Source organism: Centruroides vittatus, unplaced genomic scaffold, assembly GCF_030686945.1.
Source record: "Centruroides vittatus isolate TY-2023 unplaced genomic scaffold, ASM3068694v2 contig_1450, whole genome shotgun sequence".
Lineage (NCBI taxonomy): Eukaryota > Metazoa > Arthropoda > Arachnida > Scorpiones > Buthidae > Centruroides > Centruroides vittatus.
In genome coordinates, this window is record NW_027120902.1 from 163,822 (window position 1) to 188,904 (window position 25,083).

At 28.0% G+C, this 25,083-nt stretch overlaps 2 protein-coding genes across 3 annotated transcripts in view; one reads left to right on the plus strand and one right to left on the minus strand.

Annotated features, from left to right (window-relative positions):
- Positions 1-24,782, plus strand: part of LOC136968345 (S-formylglutathione hydrolase) — a 41,166-nt gene extending 16,384 nt beyond the window's left edge. Inside the window, exons 8-9 of the mRNA XM_067262348.1 lie at positions 3,321-3,412; positions 24,611-24,782. Of these exons, the coding sequence (XP_067118449.1) occupies positions 3,321-3,401 (81 nt within the window). The 3' untranslated portion in view covers positions 3,402-3,412; positions 24,611-24,782. The remainder of the gene's footprint in view (positions 1-3,320; positions 3,413-24,610) is intronic.
- On the minus strand, positions 4,546-11,393 carry Pka-C3 (Protein kinase, cAMP-dependent, catalytic subunit 3). Of its 2 annotated transcripts, none has more exons than XM_067262344.1 (8): positions 11,104-11,393; positions 6,487-6,655; positions 6,159-6,422; positions 5,965-6,084; positions 5,799-5,894; positions 5,663-5,720; positions 5,504-5,581; positions 4,546-5,069 (listed from the first exon to the last, which is right to left on the minus strand). In XM_067262344.1, the coding sequence occupies exons 1-8, from the start codon at positions 11,225-11,227 to the stop codon at positions 4,941-4,943; spliced, it is 1,038 nt and encodes a 345-aa protein (XP_067118445.1). In that variant the 5' UTR covers positions 11,228-11,393; the 3' UTR covers positions 4,546-4,940. The 2 variants fall into 2 exon arrangements, with proteins under 2 accessions (XP_067118445.1, XP_067118446.1); XM_067262345.1 differs by having other exon boundaries at positions 4,546-5,395; positions 11,104-11,392.
- Positions 24,783-25,083: the final 301 nt, after the last annotated feature.

A 25,083-nucleotide genomic window follows, 5' to 3' on the forward strand; every position in this document is an offset into this window, starting at 1 on the left:
TTTCACAACATAAAAATCTACTCATATAGAACTAAAAAAAATTAGTTGTACTGTATATTAATTTTATAATGGACAATGGAAAAAGTAAAAAAGTTGTGAAATTGCATATGTAGTTACATATTGGTGTGATAAACCCTTAATAAAAATATTAATCTGTATTTTTATTCATTTATAAAATTATAACAATAAAAGGATAAAAAGCTTTAAAATCAATAAAATTAAAAATTGTTAATGGGAAGTTTGTGGTCAAAATTGTTGTGTCACAAGTTCTTCTATGTCCACTAATCCAAAATGTGAAATGTTTTTAAAGATATTCACAAGCCACAAAAATTCTGTTTTGGTTGTAAAATGCATTGTATTACATTAGTTGTACAAAATGTGTAATGATAATAATCCTGGTGATTTTAAGTTAATGTGTAGAAATGTGCTTAAGTATAAACATTTTTTAAACAATAATTGTTTTGTAAAATAAAGATTAAAATTTGCATATGTATGGGGAAGTAGCCTATAAGAAAGGTCAATGCCACTAATGTTGATTATGTTCCAGTGAAGTGCATGGACATTCAACAGACTTCAAAAATGTATTTTTACTTTTCCAGCCTTTATATATAACAGAGGAAAAGCATGGCTGTCAGTCAAAAAACAATCCCCTCAAGATTTTTAGTTTTAGAATTGAAACATCAAGAAATGCAAAAAAGTTGGGAGTTTTTTCTGTATGTATGGATGTTTGATTAGGGGCACAGTTTTGTTCACCTACTTTGAAGCTTAAACCTCCTGTGCTTTCTGTCAAAAATTTCTGAAATTTTGCAAGGAGGTTTGTGTATTATAGGATTGATTCTATTAAATGTAGAGGATATAGAGGGGGGCATGTGTCATATCTCGAGTGGGGTTGGACTGAAGATTTTACTTGTTATTAGCATTTATAATTTTTTATAAAAATTATCTCTACCTTCAAAATTAATCTTTTTGCCATTTTATAAAAATTAATAATATAAAAAAGTTTAATAAAATCACATAGCAGCTAGCATCATGCATGGTTTGAACTTTTTTGTCAGGAAAGTTATGTAACTTGTTGCTCTTGTAGTTAGTCTTTATATTTGTAAATAATTGTTTTTTAAGTAATTAAGTAAATTCTTAGTGAGGTGATATAAAAATACAATAACTACTCAATAAATTATGCTGTCTAATGTTTTATGAGAGATTTAAAATTTGAGTATCATAAACAAAAATATATTGTAGTAAAACTCGATTTGTCAATTGTATAAATACTATTTTCATCTGTTACTGTTATACAATTATAGTCATTTGGAGTTAATATAGTCATCTTTTGAATCACTTTCATTTGTATTCAGTATGTAATTATAAATTTATCACATTATATTAAATTATCATATTAATGTTGTTGTTACATATTTATGGATTATATTGTCCAGCTGATTCTAAGAATACCATATTCAGAGCATTCTGTGAAATCTCTTCTCATTCTTTACTGAACAGTAATTTTTATATTCAATAGAAATATGCTATTACAAAGTATTAATGATACAATTGAAGTATTTCAATATATATTCATATGTTAAGATGTTTGGAATGATGCAAGAATTAAAAAAGTATGAAGTTAGGAGAAAGTATCAGAAGAATTGAAACAATAAATATTATTGATAAAGTATTACATAATGTCATCAGTAAAACACAAAAAAGAGAGAGAGAGAGAGAGAGAGAGAGAAAGGATTGAATGTCCATTAGAAATGTGCATGTTGATAAACATATAAACCATCGAAGAGAATAAAGGCAACAATTTTATTTTTTGTTGATCACTAAAAATTTAGAAATGTATTCTAATATATTGAAGTTCTATTGCTGTCTCATTGTGAAATAAATTTTAAAATATTAAGAACAAAAATAAACTTTTTAAATTTGCAATTAATAACATGTTTAGGTAATTTATTCACAATTATCAAAAATATTTTGAAAGTTGCTTATTTTTGAATAAAACATCTAAAATAATATTTTGTAGAAATCTTTGTTTTTTTAGATTTTTTGTGGAGAATACAAAGTTTCTTTTGAATTTAAAAATTTTTAACAATCTTTGAATGGATTCGATGTAAATTACTTTGAACTTCTTCAAATCTTTTGGATTTTTTTCTTTCAACATTTGCTTCTATATACTTCTCAATTAAATTCAATCTACAATATATTTATTTTCTCTTAGTATTAGAAAATTTATTTTTTTATTACTATTGTTTAACAACAGCTTTTTCATATGACAAATATTCAATATTTGATAAAAATTTTAAATTGTTAAATATATTTAATTATTATATGTAGATAAATTAAACAATTTTAATATAAAGTTTTATAAAGATATAGATTGATTATAGAATTTATTTTAGATCAATCAAAATAAAACTGAGCTGCTACTTTTGTAGAATTTAATGATATTTATTATATATATATAATTAATATTTTCTTCATAAGTTTAAAACACAAAGATAAATAAACTGTCAACCCCTTAACCTCTTGCTCACAATTTTTAATATAAATGAATTTTTAGAAAGATTACATCTGATCAGATCTGTACAGTATTCTTAAATCACATAGCTACAACATGTTATGAAGAATTATTAATTATAAAAAAAAAAATAGCATCAGTAGTGAAATAGAAACTGTGGTGAATAGAACGGAACAGAAGTTATCATGAATTATTTGATCATAAATTGTATTAAGGTAGAAGTAATTGTCAGAAAAAGATATCTTTTGTTTGTAGAAAAAGATATCTTTTTGTTTGTATCTTTTGTTTGTGTGTCTTCTTTTGTTTCAGAAGTAAAATGTGTACAGAATTAGCTGAATATACTGTTTTAATAAGATGGAAGAGTCCATATGAAATTATTAGTGAATTAAAACCTGAAGTATTAACTGAAGTTTGTAGATGAACATTTAGACAGGAATGAGATTATTAGTTATATTGATTACCGTAAATATTTTTAAAAAAAACATAAAATAATTTTTAATTTTGCATAGATAAATATGATTTCAAGTATATTTGTTTATTCTCTGTTATATTTTTATATATTATTTTTCTATAAGTAATTTTTTTTCCCCCAAGAAATTTAACATAACTGAATTTTGTAGTTTATATTTCTGAATAAAATTAGCTTATTTTTTTAATATGATAAGTGAATAAATTTTGTTACCAGTTCATTGTATTTCAGTAATGAATATTATAATAATAAAATAATTTAATTAGTAAAAAAGTGAAAATAATAGGTCAAGTTTGGAATACTTGTTATATAAAGCTTAAATAATTTTTTTTATTTCAGGGTTATGATCATAGTTACTATTTCATCTCATCTTTTATCAGTGATCATATTGCACACCATATGCAGTTTTTGAAGAAATAACTCACAAAAAAGTGAGTTTTTGTCAAGTTCATTCATTAATATTTTAATATCAAGTGAAAAATAAAAAATTATTAAATTTTTCATGAAATATTTGATGTAAATAAAGTTATTTTTTTTATAAAGAAATAAAGTAACGTTTAAATACTAAATAAGTGCCTAATCATTAATATAAAGAGAACTAAAATTTTATTTTAGCAATTTTTGTTCACACATTTTAAATTATTAAGTTCATAATAATTTTAAATTTATAATTTATTTTCTCTCTTATTATACATTTCATTATTTAAATCATTGTTGCTTTTATTAAGTAGAAAGATTATAAATGAATAAAGAACTAAACCAGTTACATATTGATTTAAATTATTGAGGTTAGATGAACAATAAGAAATTTGAAAATTTATTTTAAGGATTTTGTTGCATTAAGATTTGAAAAATTGACAATATCTTTTAATAAATGAACATTTATTAATTTATAATAAAAGTTTATTTAAATTGTATTTTATACATATAAAATTACTATTTTGAAATATATATTTGGCTATTTATATTTAGTAGAAATATAATTTTTTATGTAATTAACATATGATAAAGAATATTAAAAGTACTCAGATTACAATATAGATTCTCATTTAAATTAATCAAGTTTATAATTTTATCATGCAAATTTTCAAATGAAGAAAAGGGGTGAATAAGAATAGCCATTCCAATTTCTTATTGTAAAGGACTCTTGAATTAATATCTTGATTAAACAAATTAATGCAAAATGTTTTCACCATTAAAACTCAAAATTAATTCACTTTTAAATCCAAATTTAAATAGTTTAAATTACTCTGACAACTTTTAAGATAACTAATTTTAAATACTCTTTAACAATTACTGTTGCATTTTTGTTTTATTGCCAGCAGTTAAGAATTGCCCTATAATTAAGTTTAATCTACTTCAATTAAATGAGAGACTTTTAACTTTAAAACAGTTTAAATTTTGATAATCTCAGCTAATTTTACCAAATTAATATAATTTAAAAAATTATTTTCCTATTTATAAAAGTTGTTTTTGAAGGCTTTAATTTTACTATTTTAGAATTGTTTATTACAGTTTTGTATAAACTATAAATTGAAAATTTATTTTGAAAACAATGCACATCTGCAAGAGAAACAATTTATTTAAACTACATTTACATTGGACTAGTATTTGCAAAATTATCAGTATTTACATAAACTACTATTTTTCAAAAACAGTTTCCTATTTACATATTGGTGTCCTATCAAAATATCCAGTCATATTTAAATTCAAAATTCTAGTCTTCACCCTTTTTTATTTAAGTGATATGACAAAAAAAAACAAAAAAAATTTATAAAATGTTCCAGTGAAATTTTCATTTATTCTATTTTAAATGAGACATTGCTCTGTTTAAATTGGAATTTTAAAAATTTATTGTACTTGGCAGTGGAAAATTTATATGGTTAAGCTATATCAAAAACAGAATAAATAAACATAATTTATTTGAAAAATTTTAAGAAGTTTTAGTTTTGAGATTCATTAAAAATCATAAAATTGTTCTATATCTCTCTCACTTGGTTTTTCTAAAATTAATTTTAACTTCCTTTGAACGTATCCATCAAAGTAACGAGTGTCACCATCGTGACGAATTCTTGGGATTATTGGAGGCTGAAAGAACAAGTTTACAAAAAATTATTTAAAATAAATATTTTTCTAAACTGATCTGCTTTCTTGACTACAGTTTAGTAACAGTTGAACAAAAGAAAGAAATTAAAAGATAAAAAAAAATTTGCAATAGTTGCAGTTTTGTTCTTTCCCCTTTTCATAACTTTAATCTTCAGTTTGTAAAAGGTCCAACTTTTATTTTATTAAAAGTTTCTAAATATTTCTAAATCTTCTTCACTTAACGATGTAGAGCGATCTTTATTTCCTTCTGGATATTCTTCAAAATTTTGTGTATCACCATCAAAACACACTTTTGGTACAATAGGAGGCTGCAGTGAACAGAGAGAGAAGAGAAAAAAAGAGTAGAAATGAAACAGTCCCACCACCAGACATTCTCAAACATAAAATATTTACGAAATAAATATTTTACAACATACCTTTAAACGTTTATAATAAACATCATCCCAGTCAGTCCCTTTAAACCATCTGTGCCTCTTTACATCTTCAGCTTCGTTCTATATTTTAAAATAGTGCTTTAAAATGCATTTATATAACGTTAATTCGTGGAAACATATTGTACAGAACAGTTTATTTACCTTCATACTTCCTAGTCTCTTTGTTCTGTCATTAACTAATAACTTTCTGATAAGATCTCTGTCATAAAAATGTAATAAAATGGAATTATAATGTAAAAGGTAAACATTATTAGAATACATAAAAACTAAAACTTACTTAGCGACTGGATCTATGTGTTTAGGCCATTCTATTTTTCCAGCTAATATTTTCTCATAAATAGCAAATGCTGTATCATCAAAGAAAGGTGGATAACTGTGTATAGAATTTAAAATCAATCTTCAAACGTTAATAATTAGTTATTTTTATTAGGAAAATATCTAACCCTGTTAGCATTTCGTATATAAGAATGCCCAGTGCCCACCAATCGACTGCTTTATTGTGTCCCTTGCTCTGTATTATCTCTGGTGCTAAGTATTCCGGCGTTCCGCAAAGCGTCCATGTCCTTGAAAGAATATCATCATTAAAACGGAAAGGAAGCGTTCATATACAGCATATGCTGTTTTAATTGAAACAAACCTGTCATGGAGCCTCTTTGCAAAACCGAAATCCGTAATTTTCAAATGTCCGTCTCTATCTAACAGCAAATTCTCGGGCTTTAAATCTCTGTATACCACATTATGGTCGTGGAGATATTGTAAAGCTAATATAATCTCTGCAGCGTAAAATGATGCAGTCGAATTACTAAATTTCCCCGCGTTTCTTAAGTACGTAAAAAGTTCTCCTCCACAAACATATTCAAAGAGCATGTATAGACGATAATCATCGTGAGTTGTCCACATCCTGAAAAACCAGATTGTAAATAATCTCATAATTAGAAGAAAAAAATTAAAATTGGGTTACTCACAGGTCAATGATGAAAGGATGCTTGGCTTGCATTAAAATGGTCTTTTCGCTCTTCACATGATCCACTTGTTTTAATCTAATGACGTCAGCGATCTCAAGGATTTTCATAGCACAGTAACCTCCACTTAGCCTATCGCGACATAAGCATACTCGACCGAACGTACCGGTTCCTAAAAAAAAATAATAATAATATAAAGTTTAATTATGTTTTTGCACATCTCCGTAAAAGAAACTCGTGATTTTTGTGCTGAAAATGCAAATCTTTCACACTTGGCAAGCAAAAGAATATATAAAAATCCTGCGGAAACTATTTACAGAAACTCAACAATGCACTCACTTTCACACAATAATAAAAATAGGAGGTCAGTGACAGTCGTAAATTCGTTCTTCTGTACATTTTATGGCATTAAATTGTGACAAAATTCAAGCAATTTTTGTTTGTTTTTTTCCCCTCCTCTGATATTTTATTCGGCGCCTTTTATTTAGAAAGAAAAACGCAATTTGAATTATTAAAAAGAAAAGTGTAATTTAGGAACGGTGCAGGTTTGCAGTTTTATTTTTGGAGAAAGTTTGTCGGTATTTACAAAGAGTTTTGCATGGTGGAGAGGCACGAAGTGGACAATTTGCAAATTCATAAATGCGTCGGTAATGTCAATAGCGTTACTTTCGGTGGTGGAAAGATTTGTCAAAATGTCATCCTTGGGCGAATTGCCAAAGTTAGTTTCGATTAAAAATAGCATGGGTAAACGGAAGAGACGTTTACTATAAAGGAAGTGACGAATCGATTTTTAAATTTCTTATCGAGATTATAGATATATTTCGTTTTGTTTTCTTTTAATGATTATATAAGTTTATATTTAAAAGACTTTGATACTCCGAGAACTAATTACTTAACGAGAATCGAATAATGTTTAATCAATTGATTTTTTTCATACGTTTAAATTGTTTAAATTAGTTTCGTTTTTCAAAATGGGGGTACCAATTCTATTCCCTTGTTCCTTCTTATATATTATAGTCATGGATGTTTTTTGACCTTGATAAATAGTCTCAAACCGAATCAAGATCGTGTAGGTGGGCGCGATACGCACCATCTGCTTGCTTGACATTTTATCCTTTTTTGATGTGTGGGACCCAGGAATCATACGTAATCACGCGATATCACCCACCTAAATTCTAATAAAGTAGACATAAAGGTTGGTAAACTTGTTTTCGAGTGTGTTTTCCAAACTCTTTTCCTATTTTAAAAACATAAAAAAGATTTATCTATCTGTTAAGACAGGACGAAACAAAAGCTTTTCTATCTCAGAACTTTAAATAAATTTTTGGCAAGGACTAGTTGCAGAAACCTATAACAGACCGATTGTCAAAACTTCCAAGTTTATGCCATTTTCTACTGTATCCAAGTTGTTTCAAATACAAAAAAAAAACACGGTAAAATAAATACACTGTTTTAATGATTTTTCCCCTCTTCTCGATTCTCTAGAACAATATCCTAAGTCAAACAATAACTTTTTTTTTGTTTATCGAAATTAAATGGGAATAAACTATTTCCAAATGGAAAAGCCAACAATAAGGAGAAGAGTGGTTGAGTTTCTCCTAAAGTTCGACGACCGTTGTCATAACAACCAACACACACGATCGAACTGGCTATGCTGATTTTTATTGTTCCCTTTTCAATTTTTATTATTATTATTTGAATACCTTTTATAAATGGAAGAGAGTTAATTGAAGTTAGTTTTAGAAAAACGATAAATAAAATTTTAAACCGTTAAATTTGACAATTTTCCAATTGTTAAGACCCGAAAATACACTCTCTAAACAGACTTTAGTATTGATTAATATTATCGATAAATGCAGCAACCTTCAATCCTTCCAGAACGCTCAATGCCGGCTTCCAATTTCTAAAACTTTATCCACTTATCGTCCTTATTTTTATATCCTCTAAATCTTTATTTCGAGACATATTACAAGTTTATTATACAGATAAATAAATGTTATGTTCCCTTTTATTAATTGTAAAAGACGTGATAGGCCAAACAACTTCCTGTAAGAAACGTCTGCGTTTTAAGTGTATATAGCAAATTGTAAAGACAGTAATTCTATTTTGAAAGTAAAAAGTAGACAGATAACAAGTTTGGTGACCCACTAACCCAGAACTGACCCTGAACAAAGGTGATTTGGAACGCATCTGATTCTATTTCCAACTAACATCGACGGAACTAATGGAAAAATAAATTCTAGGGCAAATATAGAAATTTTTTTTCCTATAAATTTTCAAGAAAAATCATGTTGAAATTTATCCTACTATTACCAACTACTTTAACAGAATTAATCTCAGTAATTACAATTCATTCTGGAATAAATTATAATAATAAAAAGTTTTAAAGTATTCTAACACATTAGCAGAATTGAAAATTTTGGGTGGAAGTTTCTATTTAAAACGTAAAAAAAAAAAAAAAAAAAACAGTCACTTGAAACAGTACAAAAATGATAAAATTAGAATTAGTTATATTGTAAGTTAAATTTCTAACAAATGAATCACTTCTACTACTTTAATTTTATAACACAAAATTTGATTTAATAGAATTAATTCAATGCATAAATCCTAAATATAATAATAATAATAATAACGATTCTTTACAGAAATTCTAATAATTTAATGGCATTAAAGTCTTGAAAGATTCTGCAGAAATTAATTAATCTAATAAAATTACTTTTCGGACGTTTGGCAAGCAAATTAACAGATTTTTTTAAACATTTGATTTAATTTTTTGAAGTGTCTGAAAATTAAATTTCCTCTCTTAAATACTAGCAATTTGCATAAAAATAAATAAATAAATAATGCTCCATTTTTAAAAATTTTTTTCTAATTAAATATCTACAGGAAGTCTATAAATAACATTAAAAATAATAATCTATATAAAAATAAACTCGACGTCACATTGACGTCAAATTATGAACAATATTAACACTACGAATTAGTCTGACATTTAAACTAAGTAGTGTTAGTGACAGTATTATCTTAGAATCAATTGCATACGTTGTCCCATTTGGCTCGTTTTAAATCGGAGATACAAATTAAACATTACCCTTGTTCGAAAGCTATTATCACCCCTCCCTGTGACGTCAGCCGATCACGCGCCAAGCAGAATCCGGTGAGTGAAGATTTATTAAAGCACGTTGTCAAGATGAGTTTCTCACGTTCTATGTAAACAATTGATAGTTTCTCGTTTCACGCAAGATATACTACAGATATGAGGGCCATAGATAAATAAATTCGGCACAAAAAACGAAGTAATTTTAGCATCACGGGCATAAATTATTAAAAGCCGGTTAAACGACTTTAACCCTGTTTCTTAAAGGCGAAATTAAAAAATGATAATTTATTTTAAATGCTTAGAAAATGATAGCTTTGTTCTTAATCTGTAAAAATAAAATCTTTCCTGGGGATTTTAATAATTTATTTTAGAATCCGCTGTATTCTGGATGGTGTAGCGTGACGCGTGGCCAAAATTCCAACTTTAGACTTGGCACATTGTTGACAGTGTTACAATTCGATACCATTATGCCATGCCAATTTTTCTGGGTAGATAAATGCTGGTTTTAAAATAATAAAGTTTTATTAAAAATCCTACAAAGTGCCGTTTATGGATTTTGGCACGTCTTTAGGAATAACATTGCCAAAATCCTTAATTACTTCTACAAAAAAACACCTTGATATTTGTCTGAATAATTAGATAATTTTAGTGTTTGCTATTCTATATATATAAAACTTATTTACATATTAAAAGGAGACTTTTAAGTTCGATCAACTTTTAACTCCGCACTTTTTTTTGCTCTGATAATATCGCATTAAGTAATTGATGTGCTGTACGGTTATTATTAGTAGACAGGTTTTTATGTCAATTGTTTATAATTGGTAAAATACTTAGGACGATGACCCGAACTTCAGCCAAACTCTTTGTCATACGATGGAAACCAGGTGAATTGTTTTAAAAGTAGAACCTGGCTTTAATTCAAATTAATTTTCTAAAATAAAAACATCAGACTGTTAAGAAATTTCTCCGGTTTGTAAGAAGCAATTTGTATAAATTCTGTTCCGGTTCAAGGTTATGTCAATATTTTTATTAGATACAACAATATATTAATTTTATTCCTGGGCCAAAATATATAAAGAAAAAGCTAGACTACGACGATTTAAAAATAACCTAATACAAGCTGGGTCGAAAGCGGAAATAACCAGTTATATTTTAGTTTCCCGTTTTTAGTGTTATGTTACTTTATATCGATGACAGATTGTGTTTTAGAATGCCAATCAATCAATCTCACCTTGAACTTGGTGTAAAATTCGGGTACATCGTAAGACACTAAAATAAATAGAGAGCAAACGCGTGAGAGTTTAAGTGCGAAATTGATATTTCTTCTAAAAGAAAACTAGAATAACGGGCCATATTGTGTAATTTAGGTCTTACAGAACGACGGGGACGTGTTTTTTAAGCGTGACTTATTCCGTTAGCGAGTCACGTGAGCTGTAAAGACGGGCACCTGTTTGTGCCAAATAATTAAGATACGAAAGGAAAAAAAAACAAAAAACAAAAGATCAATTGTTAAAATTTACCAATTGTTTTGAGTAATTCAAAATCTTCCAGTCGATATTCTCTCTCGCCGTTTGTAGGTGGTTCTTTACTTGGATAATTTCCAGTTTTTCTTAGCTTCTCTCTCGTAACTTTGGATGCAGCCATGTTCGATGCGGAATAGAGTCTGCTAGATTAATGCTACGTGCTTTGGTGCATGATAGATACTTTACTCTACTCCAGATGTTTGACAAAACAGCTGACGAACAGCGTAGCAGTTCACCATGCTTTCATCGGTCCTTCTCCGTTTATGACGTCTCCCATTGGCTTGTATCGTGCGCCTTCTGGCGTCGTGATAACAGTCACGTGTCGCGTGTGTGCAGCCTCGCGCTACGATTAGTAACCGTAAGCAATTTCGTTCAGAGAAATCGATTAAGAATCACTTGACCCGATTATTAAGGAGGCGATTAGTGGGACAATGCCATCGATTATTTTCATAAATTCGAAAAAAAAAAAAAAAAAAAAAAGACTTCGTTTCGCATACAATGCGCACCGCGATCGATACGGAAACTTCTCTGACACGTCGCCATTTTCAAAGGCCGAATTGTCAATAATAATAATTTAAATGATAAATACACAAAGACAATGTTTACATCTCTTAATACACCTAAAAATAAACTTGGAAGTGAATAAATTAAGTGCAGTCACGGAATGCTTTGTTTACGTACGATCGATTAAAGTTGGTTCCCTTGTTTAAGTTACTAACTACAATAAAACTCGTATATTTCGTTTGCAGTTTTAATTCGTTATATGCGGGTTTCGCCTTAAATCGATATTAATCTTTTATATTTATCTTAACAGCGAATGAGGTATTTAAAATAGGAATATTTTACATGGGATGCAACCGAATAATTTATAAATATATAAACATTTAAATATTTTATCCATTAAAAAAAGAGAAAACCAACGCCACTTTCGTTTTCTTAATATAGTATAAGTACTTTCTAATTTAATTTTATATTTTTAAATGCGGTAAAATTTAAATATATTTTAACTTAAATTTATAAATTAATATTTAGCGATTCATTTTATAAATTGGAGAATTTATTTTTTATTTTTATTTTTGTGTTATTTACATTGTTTTGCTAGGAATGAAAATAGCTAGGGCGTACTTAGTCAGCCTACAAAGTTGCAAACCGGTACAGCACGTGTTTGTTCTCTATTCTGTATACTCTTTAAGGGTTAAACGACGCTTTTAAGTAATAATTAAAATATTTTTTTCACGAAAAACTTAAAAAAGTTTCGATGATCCGAAACACAGATGTGAATTTCTGCTCTGTTGGTGTTCCATAATCATAAAGGTTATGCCGTGATCCATTAAAACTAAAGCTCAAAATGCTTTCGAATAACAAAACGTCTTGTTTATCGAGGTTAATTAATCAAAAGCAATTATAATGAATTAATTAATTTAGAAATTAGATAAGGAAATCAAGTGCTATAAAACTTTTCGCCCCATGCACTGCATACAATTCGACATATTAAAGCGAATAGAGTATTCCGAATACGTCCGATATTTTGTATTTAAAATGTTAAATACGCGTACTAAAGTTTACTATACGTTAATTAATACTACTCATTTTTCGGCTGAAATAAGTTTAAAAGTTTAAGCATAAAAATCGAATTCCATATTTTAAACGTTTAGAATTGAATATTGATCGATTGATGTTATCATTTATATATAATTAATTAATTTTTCTCGGTTAATCTTTGCATTAATTAAATTTCTAGAACTATTTTAAACGACGATGGGTTGTTGTTCTTCAATTACTTTCATAGAACAAAGCAAAAAGCATCCGAATTGGAAACCATCCAAGCAAGGAAAAGACTAGGATTAAAAAGAAAAACAAAAAGGAAAAAAATCACCAGAAACGAATAGTCATAGGAATAGAGAGACACGATAAAGGTGGAACTGGAGCAAGCAATAAATTGGTTTATCGTACTGAAACCAGGACAAATCAATCTATCAGTTTGATAATTATAATATTAAGCAGTAAATTTTATATAAACATTTTCAATAATTCCATTGTTTTTTATTGGATAAGATATTGACATAAGTTATCTTTTAAACAGAAAAATGTATGCATTTCTAAGGGATTCGTCATACAGAAAAACAGTTAACGAGATTCAATAATATTTTCAAAACAACTCGATTTCATATCCATAAATTCTATGTAAACGTTTAAAATCATGAAATATGTACATTTAAATTTATATTTCCAATGAAAAAAGAAGTAGGATACCGAAAAAATATTTATGAATTTTTTTTATTTTTTGCATTTTCCTATTTTATAAAAGCTCGGAAAATTTGAATTTATAATCGAATTTACATACTAGGATATTATTTATTTAATTTTTTTCTGGGCTTGCATTGGAATAATTCGAAATTTTATCCGTACGAAACGAATTATCACCTATATTATATATGGTGAATATTTTCAGAAAGGTCTTTGACATCGCTTATTTTTATAAGTCATAAAACTCGACTTTTTTTTTTAATATCCAAACTGCTGACAGATGGATTTAAGTCTTAAAAGTCTGAACTGATTTATCCATAGAAACGAAATATCGAAATACATTTTTTATATTAAAAACATTATACATTTTTTTTTAATTTTAAAACCTTGAAACAATTCCTCTGCCTTATAAAAGGGGATATAAAACAAATCCCGGAATCTCATAATTATCTGCAGTACAGTTATTATAGCAGCTTATTACTTCCTACTTCTGTATATATTTTTAACTAACAAACTTGAATTTATATTGCATATAAAAATATTTATTAATCGCTATTTAAAGAAAATAATTTAAAAATTAACAATTCTTAGCTTATTTTGTTCTAAATTTTTTAAAGTTATTACCTTAAAAACTGCAAGAAAAAGCTCTTATTACACTTGTTTATATATTAAATTTTTATCCTGTTCATTATATTTTTATTAATTGATTTTTTTTCTGGCATTTTTGATATGTAAACGGCTTTAATGAGCATTCTGTCCAGTAGATATTTATTATGGAAATGTTTGGGATGCTTTAAACTATGACATGTAACAAGGGGCTCTTCTGGAGGAAAGGTCAGTGAACTCTTGTAAACTTCTACGAAACAATGTCAAAAATATTCATGCCGTTTTACTAATTTTCACTCCGAGTGCAAATCTATTCGGTTTGCTCTTCGTTCGATCTATTTTATTTAATTTAAGCAACCTAATCTAATCGAAACTAATGTGGATTTAGTTATACGATTAAGACGATCGGTAATTGCGTTAGAATTTACAAATCTAATAATAATAATAGCGTATTTTTTACGGTTTAGAACTGTTTTTTTCCACTTAAGATCGTGATTTGAATGAATTATTGCATTGCTAATTTTAAACGTGTCATCGTCTGTAAATATTCCAAAAAACTGGATGATTTAATGAAGTACGACTCTACTCCTTTCCAAATTCTGTCAATCATCTTGAATTTGATCTTTTAAACGAGTACATCATTAAATTAAAAGGAAATTGTTAACAGGTGCCAACTGGTGCTATCAATGTAAAGTTTTAATCTCATAACACTGTAGAAGCGTGGTTGAGTGATAAAAATACTTCAGGACAGTTTATAGTACCGAACACAATGCCTTATTTATCACCAGACATGAAGTTTTCAATAATTCAAAGTGGGTGCTGCAGAAAACGAAAGCAATTCTGTAATTAATATTAAAGAGATGTTACAGAAGATTTATAAAACTCGTATTTTTTTTTTTTCTTTTTCAGTCAGTTCCCCTATATTTTATGGAATATTTTCTCAACGACATACTCAACTTTCAAAAAAAAAGAAAAAAAATGTCGCGTTTGTAAAATTACCTTCGTTTATTTATATTATTTTTACAAAATGTTAAGTTTTAAATGATATAGATAAAAGAAAATTACAAAAATATTGATTTAAAAATACATTTTAAAAAGATAAACTCTTAACAGTAAACGATTCTCTAATTTTAGAGTTAAATAAGTAAATATTTTTGATCACAACTCAACTTTGCTGAATACAAATTAACTAATGTTTATTATTGATTTTTCACATTAATTATATATAAATATATATGTATTTTTTTATTATGCGGAAGATGTGGAATATTCCCATAGCAACAGTGAATAAAAATTGCAGTCTGCTTGGCGACGATATCTTTAATATCTCGTTTGACTTACATAATAGCTTTAGCAGCTGTTAGTACACTTAAATGCAGCTGAATCATCTTCATTATTTGAATGAGTGGAATTCTGTTTAAAAACTCGTTTTTTCCTGTATTTAAATTAATTATTAATTTATTTATAAAATTTCTTAAAATTGAAATGATTTCATTTTTAATCATTTCAATTTGGAAAAACATTGAAGTTATGTTTATTTACTTTATTTATTCTTAAAATTCTTGGAGGAGTTGTGACCTGGTAAATGCTTTTTGTATATTTAAGATATAATTCCGAATCGACTGGAAAAATATCCCTTAGAGAGGTTACTTTATAGCTTCTGTATTTGTTATTGAAATACTAAAGTTATAGAATTCTTCTCGTTAATCTTCTTTTAGAGTTTTAAAAGTTGGAGCAACTCGTAACTTATGTTTCTTGTTATATTCCTTTATCTTGGTGATACGAATTTCCTGGGATTCACTTAATATTTTTTTGTGAATTTTAGCAAAAAATATTCAAATTTCTTCGATCGTAAGGATGATTAGTTGTTGACTTATGTAATGGTAACACAAATTGTTTTTAAGGTACGTTACTATTTATTATTGATATGTTGCAACGTATAACAAGTAGTATTACTCATTTGCTTTTTAATTATTTATTTAATAATATAAAAAATAAAAGGCGTGTGAAAATTAATTATATGCTGAAGAGATGTCTATAATTAAATTTGCAACAATACTTTTTTAGGATTTCCGTGTTTAAATCATGAAAATTGATCTAGTTTTTTGATTTGTGTGGTTTGATCAAGAGAATCAAAGATTTTCCAAAGAAATTTTCTTAGAGAAAAATTTTTCGTATAGGCTATATTTTTTTAATGCATTAAAAATACGATTTTATTTTTTAAAAGTTGAACCAATTGAATAATTTTATTTCGATATTTTTCTTGATTTTCTTTCATAAATATCATTTTTAGAACTATTAATACATTTCCAATGTATATGCGGATGTATTTTTTCATTTCTAAATGACTTAAATCCATCAAAATTTCTTTTGCTACTTCTCCAGGAAATAAGTTTCATAAAATTTATTATGAGTGTTATTGACTGCGACAATTTATAAAAAAACAGGATCTATATTTATATTTTTTCCTTTAATGTCATCCACATCTATTTTTCTTTTCGTAATAAAGCACGGAGCTGTAATCACTATATTGTGTAACTTATTATGAAGAAAATACATTATTTTCGTGCCTATTTTTGTATAATCTAATACACGAATTAATTTTATTTAGTCAAAACTCTTTTGCTTATAAATTTAAAGCTTTGGATTTCCACCTTGTTTTAATCACCTCACTTGTTATATAAAAATTCAATAGCAAATATTATTACTTTTCAAATTTACAAGAGAATTAATTTTAGCTCTCATTCATTTTCCCTTCTACAAAAAAAGAATAATAAATCTACATATTGGTGATACTTTTAGTAGAAATCCGTTCCATCCTGAGATTCTAATCTCGAATATACTGAGGCCAGGCCGTATCCAAGGGGTGCTTATGGTGTAAGGGCCTACATATCAAAGATTAGTTTTTTACCTTAAAATAAAATTATGATAACGCATATCGCATGACTTTAATTAGGTAAGGTTAGGCAACCAAAGTAATTCTAATTGAGTAACAGTCTATGAAAACCGACAGGCACATTCCCGAATCTGCCTTAAGCAGCGTCATATATTCAAAATCCTGGATAAGCCATTTGTTGAGGTACCACGTGGTACGAACGTATTCAGTGCGATCATTTACTAAACGAATTCGAACCACGTGACAGCCTCAGCACGTTGGTGGCTAGTTGCGTCTAGTTAACACGTGGACTTTTTCGCGTTTTCTTCAAGTGTCTATACCTAAATAGGGCCAATTTTTCAGGGAGGCACTTCTTCCCTTCTTCCTGGAAGACTTTTATGGCAATCCCAATAATCTAATCCCTCAAAGCGTTCGTTTTGTCACACGTATAAATCCCCGAAACAATCGATGATTCAATCCGAATTCGATTCCATTCACTTTATTAATTTCAGACATTTTCTTGTAATTTCTTCCTAAATTGGTCGCTGAAGAGTTGGAATGCAATATTCAGTATCCATTTTGCTAAGATGCTTAAAAGAAAATGTTTTTCGAAGGTTACTGATATAGATAGTATCGAGATTAACAAAGGCAAGATTTAATATAAAAATTCTTTTAAAATATTTTATTTTTGTTATAACTCTTTGAAGAACATATTTCAGATTCTTGTGCAAAGTTCATTTTCCTACATCGCTTTAAATGTTCTCTTGTATTATTTATATAAAATATACTAAAAGTTATCATCTGTAGAATGGTTTTTAATATCTATAAGGGTTGGAAGAGGACTAACGACAAGAAAATAATATTGTTTTTTTAATAAAAATTACTCTAGGAAAAATGTTATATACTGAAATTTTTGAAACTTTCTTGTTTCTTCGAATAGAGCATTAATATAAACTCTGGTTTTCTTTGAAATCGTAGTTTTTGAAAAATAATAATATAAAACACTTAAAACTATTCAAGTTATTTATAACTTATATTTTGTTCCAAGAAATTATTCCTTTTGGGGATAATTTCCTGAAGTCATGTAAGTAAAAGAATTCCTGTAGTAAATGTGATTGTAAGCTCTTTTATTAAGTGTTTAATTCAAAAAGAAAAAATGAAATTATTAAAAAATTAAATATTTTAAAAAATTGAGTTTATACTTGGTTAAACAATAACAGGAACAATGCTTTTGAATTCGTAATTTTAACATGAAAAACAGAAGTGCAGTATGTAGGCATTAAGGAGATTGGTGCTGCTGAATACAACACCAATCTCCTTATTAACGTCTTTCTACCTGCTGTTTTTCATGTTTTAAACGTCATCAATTTAATTAACTTCTCTAATTATTTCTGAATAAAATCATTAGAGAAGTTAATGAAAGTGGTATTATAATAAGGAAGCCAATTTTTCAGTAGTAAAACACAAACAGCAATAAAATTTTCATAAACTAGAAGAGATTTGACAATAGTCATTGAGTGATAATGGAATCAATACCTGTAATATTCATATTCGAGCAAGATTTGTGTCTAACATAAGAGAAGAGAAAGAAAAATAACATGGCAGATATGAAGGAATTTCAAGAGTTGGACTCGTTTAACAACATAAGTTTTTTACTCTATTGATTTTATATGATACATTTGCATGAACTTTTTTCTGTTGGATCCATATCAATCATTTGGTTCATTTCCTTACAGGATTGGAAGCAAATAATAAATGGCTTCGAACTATTTGGAATTCATTTTGAACTTTCCTAAGAAAATCCGAGTTTCAAATGTTTTAAGTACGTTCTTAAGTTAAATAAGAATTAAACCTTCTTAAACCACGAAATAAAATCTACAGTGATGAAATCATTACTTTGATGAATCGGAAAGTAAAAAAATATATACATGTATATATTTTTTAACTTTCTGCGCCCTGTGGGCACTATGAGCAACTTTTTAGCGAGCTTGAAATATCAGGACGGACCACCCCCGAAAAATTCTGGGGTTTTTCGACCCGTCCAGATTCGCTCAGGTCTTCCAGAGCGATAGGCTGCCCACATTAACCACTTGGTATCAGGCCGTCAGCAGGCTTATAGAAAGAGAAAAATAGAAGAAGAGCACTGAGAAGAAATCATTAACATCCCAGAAAATCATTAAATCATTAAAACGATATTTCTGAGTTGTTACTGATGTCTTTGCTTCTTTTTCTTCTATTCTATTCTTCTCTACTGAGAAGAAATCATTAAAATTTAAAGCTTCGACAATGAAAAAGCTTAAGCAATCTCCATAATTTTTTCATATGGATCTCTCTTTTAAATGATTTCATTTTCTTTTTCCTTGCAAAAATATCGGAATATTTTCATTAATGAAAGATTTCGTGAACGTTTTAGTTATATTTATCAAATAATTATTTACTTAATTCTATGTATAATACAAATATAAATAACAAAGTATAATTTGATTTTATTTATTTAGAAATAAAAATAGCGAAAAGCTATAATTTATCATCAGAGATATTGATAAATGTGATAATTACTCATTTTGCAAATATTATTTCATATTCAATTATATTAGATAAAACGAGAAGATTGCAGTGTTTTTCATTTTATTCTATCATATAATAAATTTTGATAGTGTTACTGTGTATTTCCATTTTCTTAAACAGTTTTTTATTCGCCCGAATTGTTCGTAATACGATTTTATACAGATATCATCGGAGTCTGATATACATGATTGAAGGATACATTATCTTAAAGTGTTGTTTTCACAAATTTTCGTTATTTGAAACTAAATAAATAAATAAAATAGCTATATCAAGTTTAAAAATTTATATATGAATATTTATGAATGATATAAATCATTTTTATATAAGCTATATTTTTATGATATAAGTTTTAATAATATATATTGATAAAAAGAAAATAGATACTTCTGAATAAAATATTATTATTATATTTGAATGAATTTAATTTTGTTTCGTTTTAATTGTATTCGAATGTATTAATTTAATAATTATGTTTATTAATGGCTCATAAGTTGGGAACGTTGATAAATTACGTAACGCTTAACTATCAGCCTAACCCGTAACGCTCCATCTGTAACGCTGTCGCATACACCCACCCCGAAAATTACGTATTACATATCCTCGATCTTAACACCCTTAATTGTACTAAGAAATTGTACACAGCACGGGGTAACGAACGTCACATTATATTAATAAATACATGTATGACGTACCAAGCGATAACGTAAATGTTTTTTGTTTTATTCATATACGGCAACGTGACATTTGAGCGATCTGCCGAGGAGGAATATCTCCCGGGAGGTCTTTTATGGTAAACCGGTCCCTATTTGTGTGGTAATTACTAACGTGAAGAAAACCCGGAAAATTACGTGGCCAGCCAGCCGTTCGAGAAGCGCGAACCCACGACCAATTATCAGTGTTCAGTGGTCACTTGGTTACGGGACACTGATAATTGGGCCCATAACGTAAACAGTACCCCGTTCTCTATGCAACAATTCAGAAACAAAATTGAATCGTTTTGTTATCCAAGGATTTAGACCCATTTTCTTGTAACTCCTAGCATTATGTAACGTTTTTGTACACGTCATTTCCTTGTAACCGTAACGATTACCTGCACACCCATTTATCCATATCTACGTTATGTAATTTATGGACAGTCCTACAGAGAAAGAAAAAAGGTTAACAAATTATCAGTAATAGAAAATTAAAAATTCGTAGCTGTGTTTTTATTTGTACTGTACGAATTTTCGGGAAAATCAGCCTTTCTGCTCCCTTTAACTAATGTATCCTCGTAACTGCTTATGAATTTTTAATATACAATTTTAGGGTTTTAAAGATAAATTATATATTTTTTATTAATATTATTAATAATTTATTATAACGATCGATTTTGTATAAAGTAACTTCATAATAGTGTAGGCATATTTGTTACGCAACTTTATATATGTTGTTTTTTTCTTTACTCTTAATTATTCCTAATATAGATTTTTACTTGAATTCAATAGAATCATTAACTTATATTCTAACTGCAACTAGAAATTATAATTATATTTAAAAAGGAATTAAAAATGAAGCAACGTTCACTCGATATAACTTTAAAAACGATATAATTAATGAAACTATTTGCTTACTGCAAATAGTTTCATTAATTATATCGTTTTTAAAGTTATATCAAGTGAACGTTGCTTCATTTTTTTCAAACTTTAAAGAATCTATTTAAAACAGTTATAAAATTTTAAGCAATTTTTTTAATCATTTAAATAAATAAAATTACTTTTATATTTTAAATTGTTAAATTTTAAACAATAAATATACAATTATTTATGATTTTTTTTTCGTTTAACAAAAATATGTAGGCCGTAATCCCTTAAAAAAAAGCGTAAATTAAGAGGAAATTTACCGATTTTAAGCTGATTTAAAAGACTTTTTCAGCTTTATAAACCATTTTACGTTATTTTTACTTAGTTAAATCAATAATAACCTTTAAAAATTTCAGAAATTTGTCCAACGTATCAATAATATGAAGATGTGATTTGGCATTATATGAGTATTATCACGATTTATAAATAAAAATATGTTAGCAATAATCCTCAAATTTTTACTAGAGTAATTTCAACTGACTATTGTCATCATCAATCATCAGCAGGCAATCATCCGTCATCAATAAAGTATTGTTTATATTGAAGTTGATAACATAATAACCATGATAATTACAGGAAGACAAAGTTAATATTTGTGTTATTTATTTATTTATTTATTTATATGAAAATTTTGTGTTGATCTAAAATAAATTCCTTTTTAAATATAATTATAATTTCTAGTTGCAGTTAGAATATATTTTTGCTAATTATAAAAATAAAATAAATTTTTCCAAAAAGTAATAGAAGATAGAACGATCGAGTAGTGCTTCAATGTTCATCTGAATATTGTTGAGATTTATTTGAAATATTATAATATTTCTTCTAAAATATTAAACACGATGTGATTATTCCTTGTTGTTTAACTGCACAAAGAAAAAAAGCTGACAAAGGCTTTGGCACGACTTTCCCGACACTCATATTACAAGGTTAAAGTTATATGTGGCGCATCTGTTATAAGATTTTGTTTTAAAATAATTTTTATATTATCACTTATATTATATTGTCTTGTTGGGATGCAATTTGAAAAATTGTAGACCTATAAATTCCCATTGTCGTCCGTCCGTCTGTCAATTTTTTCTTAATCTCGAGAATGGAGTTAGATATGTGAAAGACAAGACCAGATATGGAAACCTTAGGGGCAGGAGGCCCCAATTAACTATATATTAACTTCTGAAGCAAACCGGAAGTTACGTTATTTCAATTCAAAAATTTGTCCCCGAAAGGTGTTAGTTAGATAGATGACCGGCACAACTCTATTCTTAAAGGAAAAGTATGTTGTACAGGGGCAAGACACTACTAATTTGAGGTGGAGAGCATTTAAATTAAATAAAAATATGATTAAAAATTGCATTGTGACGCTGTCAAAATAAATAACTGCTCGTTTTATTATATTAATTACATCAATATGTCAAGAGGCTAAAGGCTCATTTTAGGATAGGAGTGAGGTTTTGAAGAAATTGTAAATGCTCGCTACGTCGAACTGCGTTAAGTCGAAGCTGTCCACGACATGCTGGTAACTGGCAAAGCAGCTGTCCATGGCTGCTTTGCCAGTTACCTAAGACGTTTTAATATCCAGGAGAATGGAAACTGTATGGAGTAGAAGACAGACTCTCACACTATATTTATAACTATCCGATGTTAGACAATGCTCGCCTGAAAATCCAACTGACAGCATCACTCCATGGTATAAGCTTGCCATTTCCACCACATGTTTTGGTTGAAAACGAAGCCCTCTACAAGTGCCTGAAGAACTTCATCAAACAATACTTTAACCACATTCACACCAATAGACTGAAAACAACTGGAAGGCCACAATCAACCTAACCAACAAGCGTGTCACTGAGACATGTCAAACAATTCTAATTTCGTTTACAGCAAAGACTCTGCATATTGTATCAGTACCTATTTGTGTAAATACCAGCCAAAAATACATATAAAATTATATTTTGTAATTAATGTGTAATACTATAGTTTGTTATTTTACTTTATGTATATACGCGATATGTTTGTATTATTAACTCTAAGCATTATAGATTCTATTATTGGTCTCCTCTTGTTATATACTGCATTTATTCTATGTAACCTCTGCATTGCTATGCGGAGTGGAGCTCAGTTAAAAATAAAGATGTTATAAAAAAAATTGTATGTTATTTATCAAATGCTTATGTATTGTTTAGTTCTGTGCATTGCTTTCTACTGCCAGAGGGTCGTTTTCTTTTAACGACTTTATTGAGTTTAAAATATAAAAAATAAATTATGCAAATACAGTTTATATGATAAGCATAAATATATAACAAATTTTTTGTATACAGTATACAATTTATATAGAATTTCGACGTTACTGAAATGTTATTTATTCGAAATCTTTCTATGTCTAACAATCTTACAAAAGAAATAAAATGTATTCCTATACCTATTTGTACATCAAAGTAAGCAAAATATATTCTTTTATTGGTGTATTTGGAGTATTTTTTTGTTAATTTTCAGAATATTTTTATATCTTTTCGTCATTATTTTTATAATGGAAACATCTTTAAAAACAGAAGGCCTGTGGAGAGCAATTGAATAAATCATGTTTTTATCTTTGATAACAAAGTAAATATAATTACAGACTTACTACAAATTATAAGATATTCATTCGGACAATAAGAAATAATTGCAACTGTTCAATCAACAAGAAATAAATGTTTCGTGTATTTTCACAAGAGAAGATTATATAAAATATATTATCATCGTATAGAGAGATTTATATTCAGTATATATAAAGTAAATATGTTGTTATATGATTTCTAATATTAAAAAAATAAAAATATTTATACGCTATGGCTTCTTTAATATGATTCGTGTTATATTTGCAATAATAAAATTTTATGGTTGAATGCTTACAATCTCTAAGTTAAGAAAATAAATAGTTTCCGAGGTTTCTATTAAACCTTGAACTTTTTATAGAGATTCTCAATGGAAATAGAATTTAGCTAGTAGAAAGACACGGATAATATAATGAATATTGTATTTACTATTTTTTTAGTGCGTGTATAAATGTTTATCTTATTGTACTTAACCACTAGACCATTCTCAAACATTTGATATTTTGGATATCAGACTTTTCCACTTTAGTGATTCGCTTCATTCCAAAAATCGCATCCTTCTATTCTATTCGTTTATCATTAAATCTCAATTAAATCTTATTACTATTATATTGTTTACTATAGAAATAAACAATAGAGTTTTTACATGAGAATTTATTTGCTTCTATCTATAGAGAGTAAAGAATTAGTATATATTTATTAAAATTGTGTCCATCCAACGTTAACAGGTACTGTACAGCATTAACCTCTTAAAGGATATTTATATATATATATGATAATCTGAGGAACGAGATCAGGACTGTGGAATGGATAATCCAGTACATTCTTTTGTTTCATGACAATGTGCATCCTCACAACACGATTAGTACTGCCGAAACTCTTCGGAAACTGAAGTATGAGATAATGTATTATTCATCTCACAGTTCTGACTTCGGTCCCACTGAATATCATCTTTTCAATACCCTTATGTGTATGTTTTAAGAGTCATCGATTTGTTTCAGACCATGACGCATATCTAGTTCGTCTCTCAGCTTGAAATTTGTACTGCACGGATTCAGAAGATTGTGGATAGATGGAGCGTGTTGAGAAGCTAAAGGGCTATGTTAAAAAAATGGTGTAAAGGTTTATTTCTCAAATAATTTGTAATAAATTTTATAAGAACATTGCTGATAATTTCTGACTTATCCTCGTATTTTCCTCCACATATATAGACTAATAAACACTGACTCCGTTCTTATTCTAGGAAAGACATATTTTTAATCTTTCCGCCTTTGGGTACTGAAAGGGCCCTTTTTCATATTCATTGTGAGTTCGGTCAGTTTTACAATGGGGAGGCCGGATGGTCAGGGATGGGGCCCGACATATTCGAGACAGATCGTGATATCCATTATAAATCCATAGATATCCATAGACAGATATTCATGAAAAATTGCTGTTTCTTCAACCTCCCGAATTCGATCCCGGATTTCCAGAG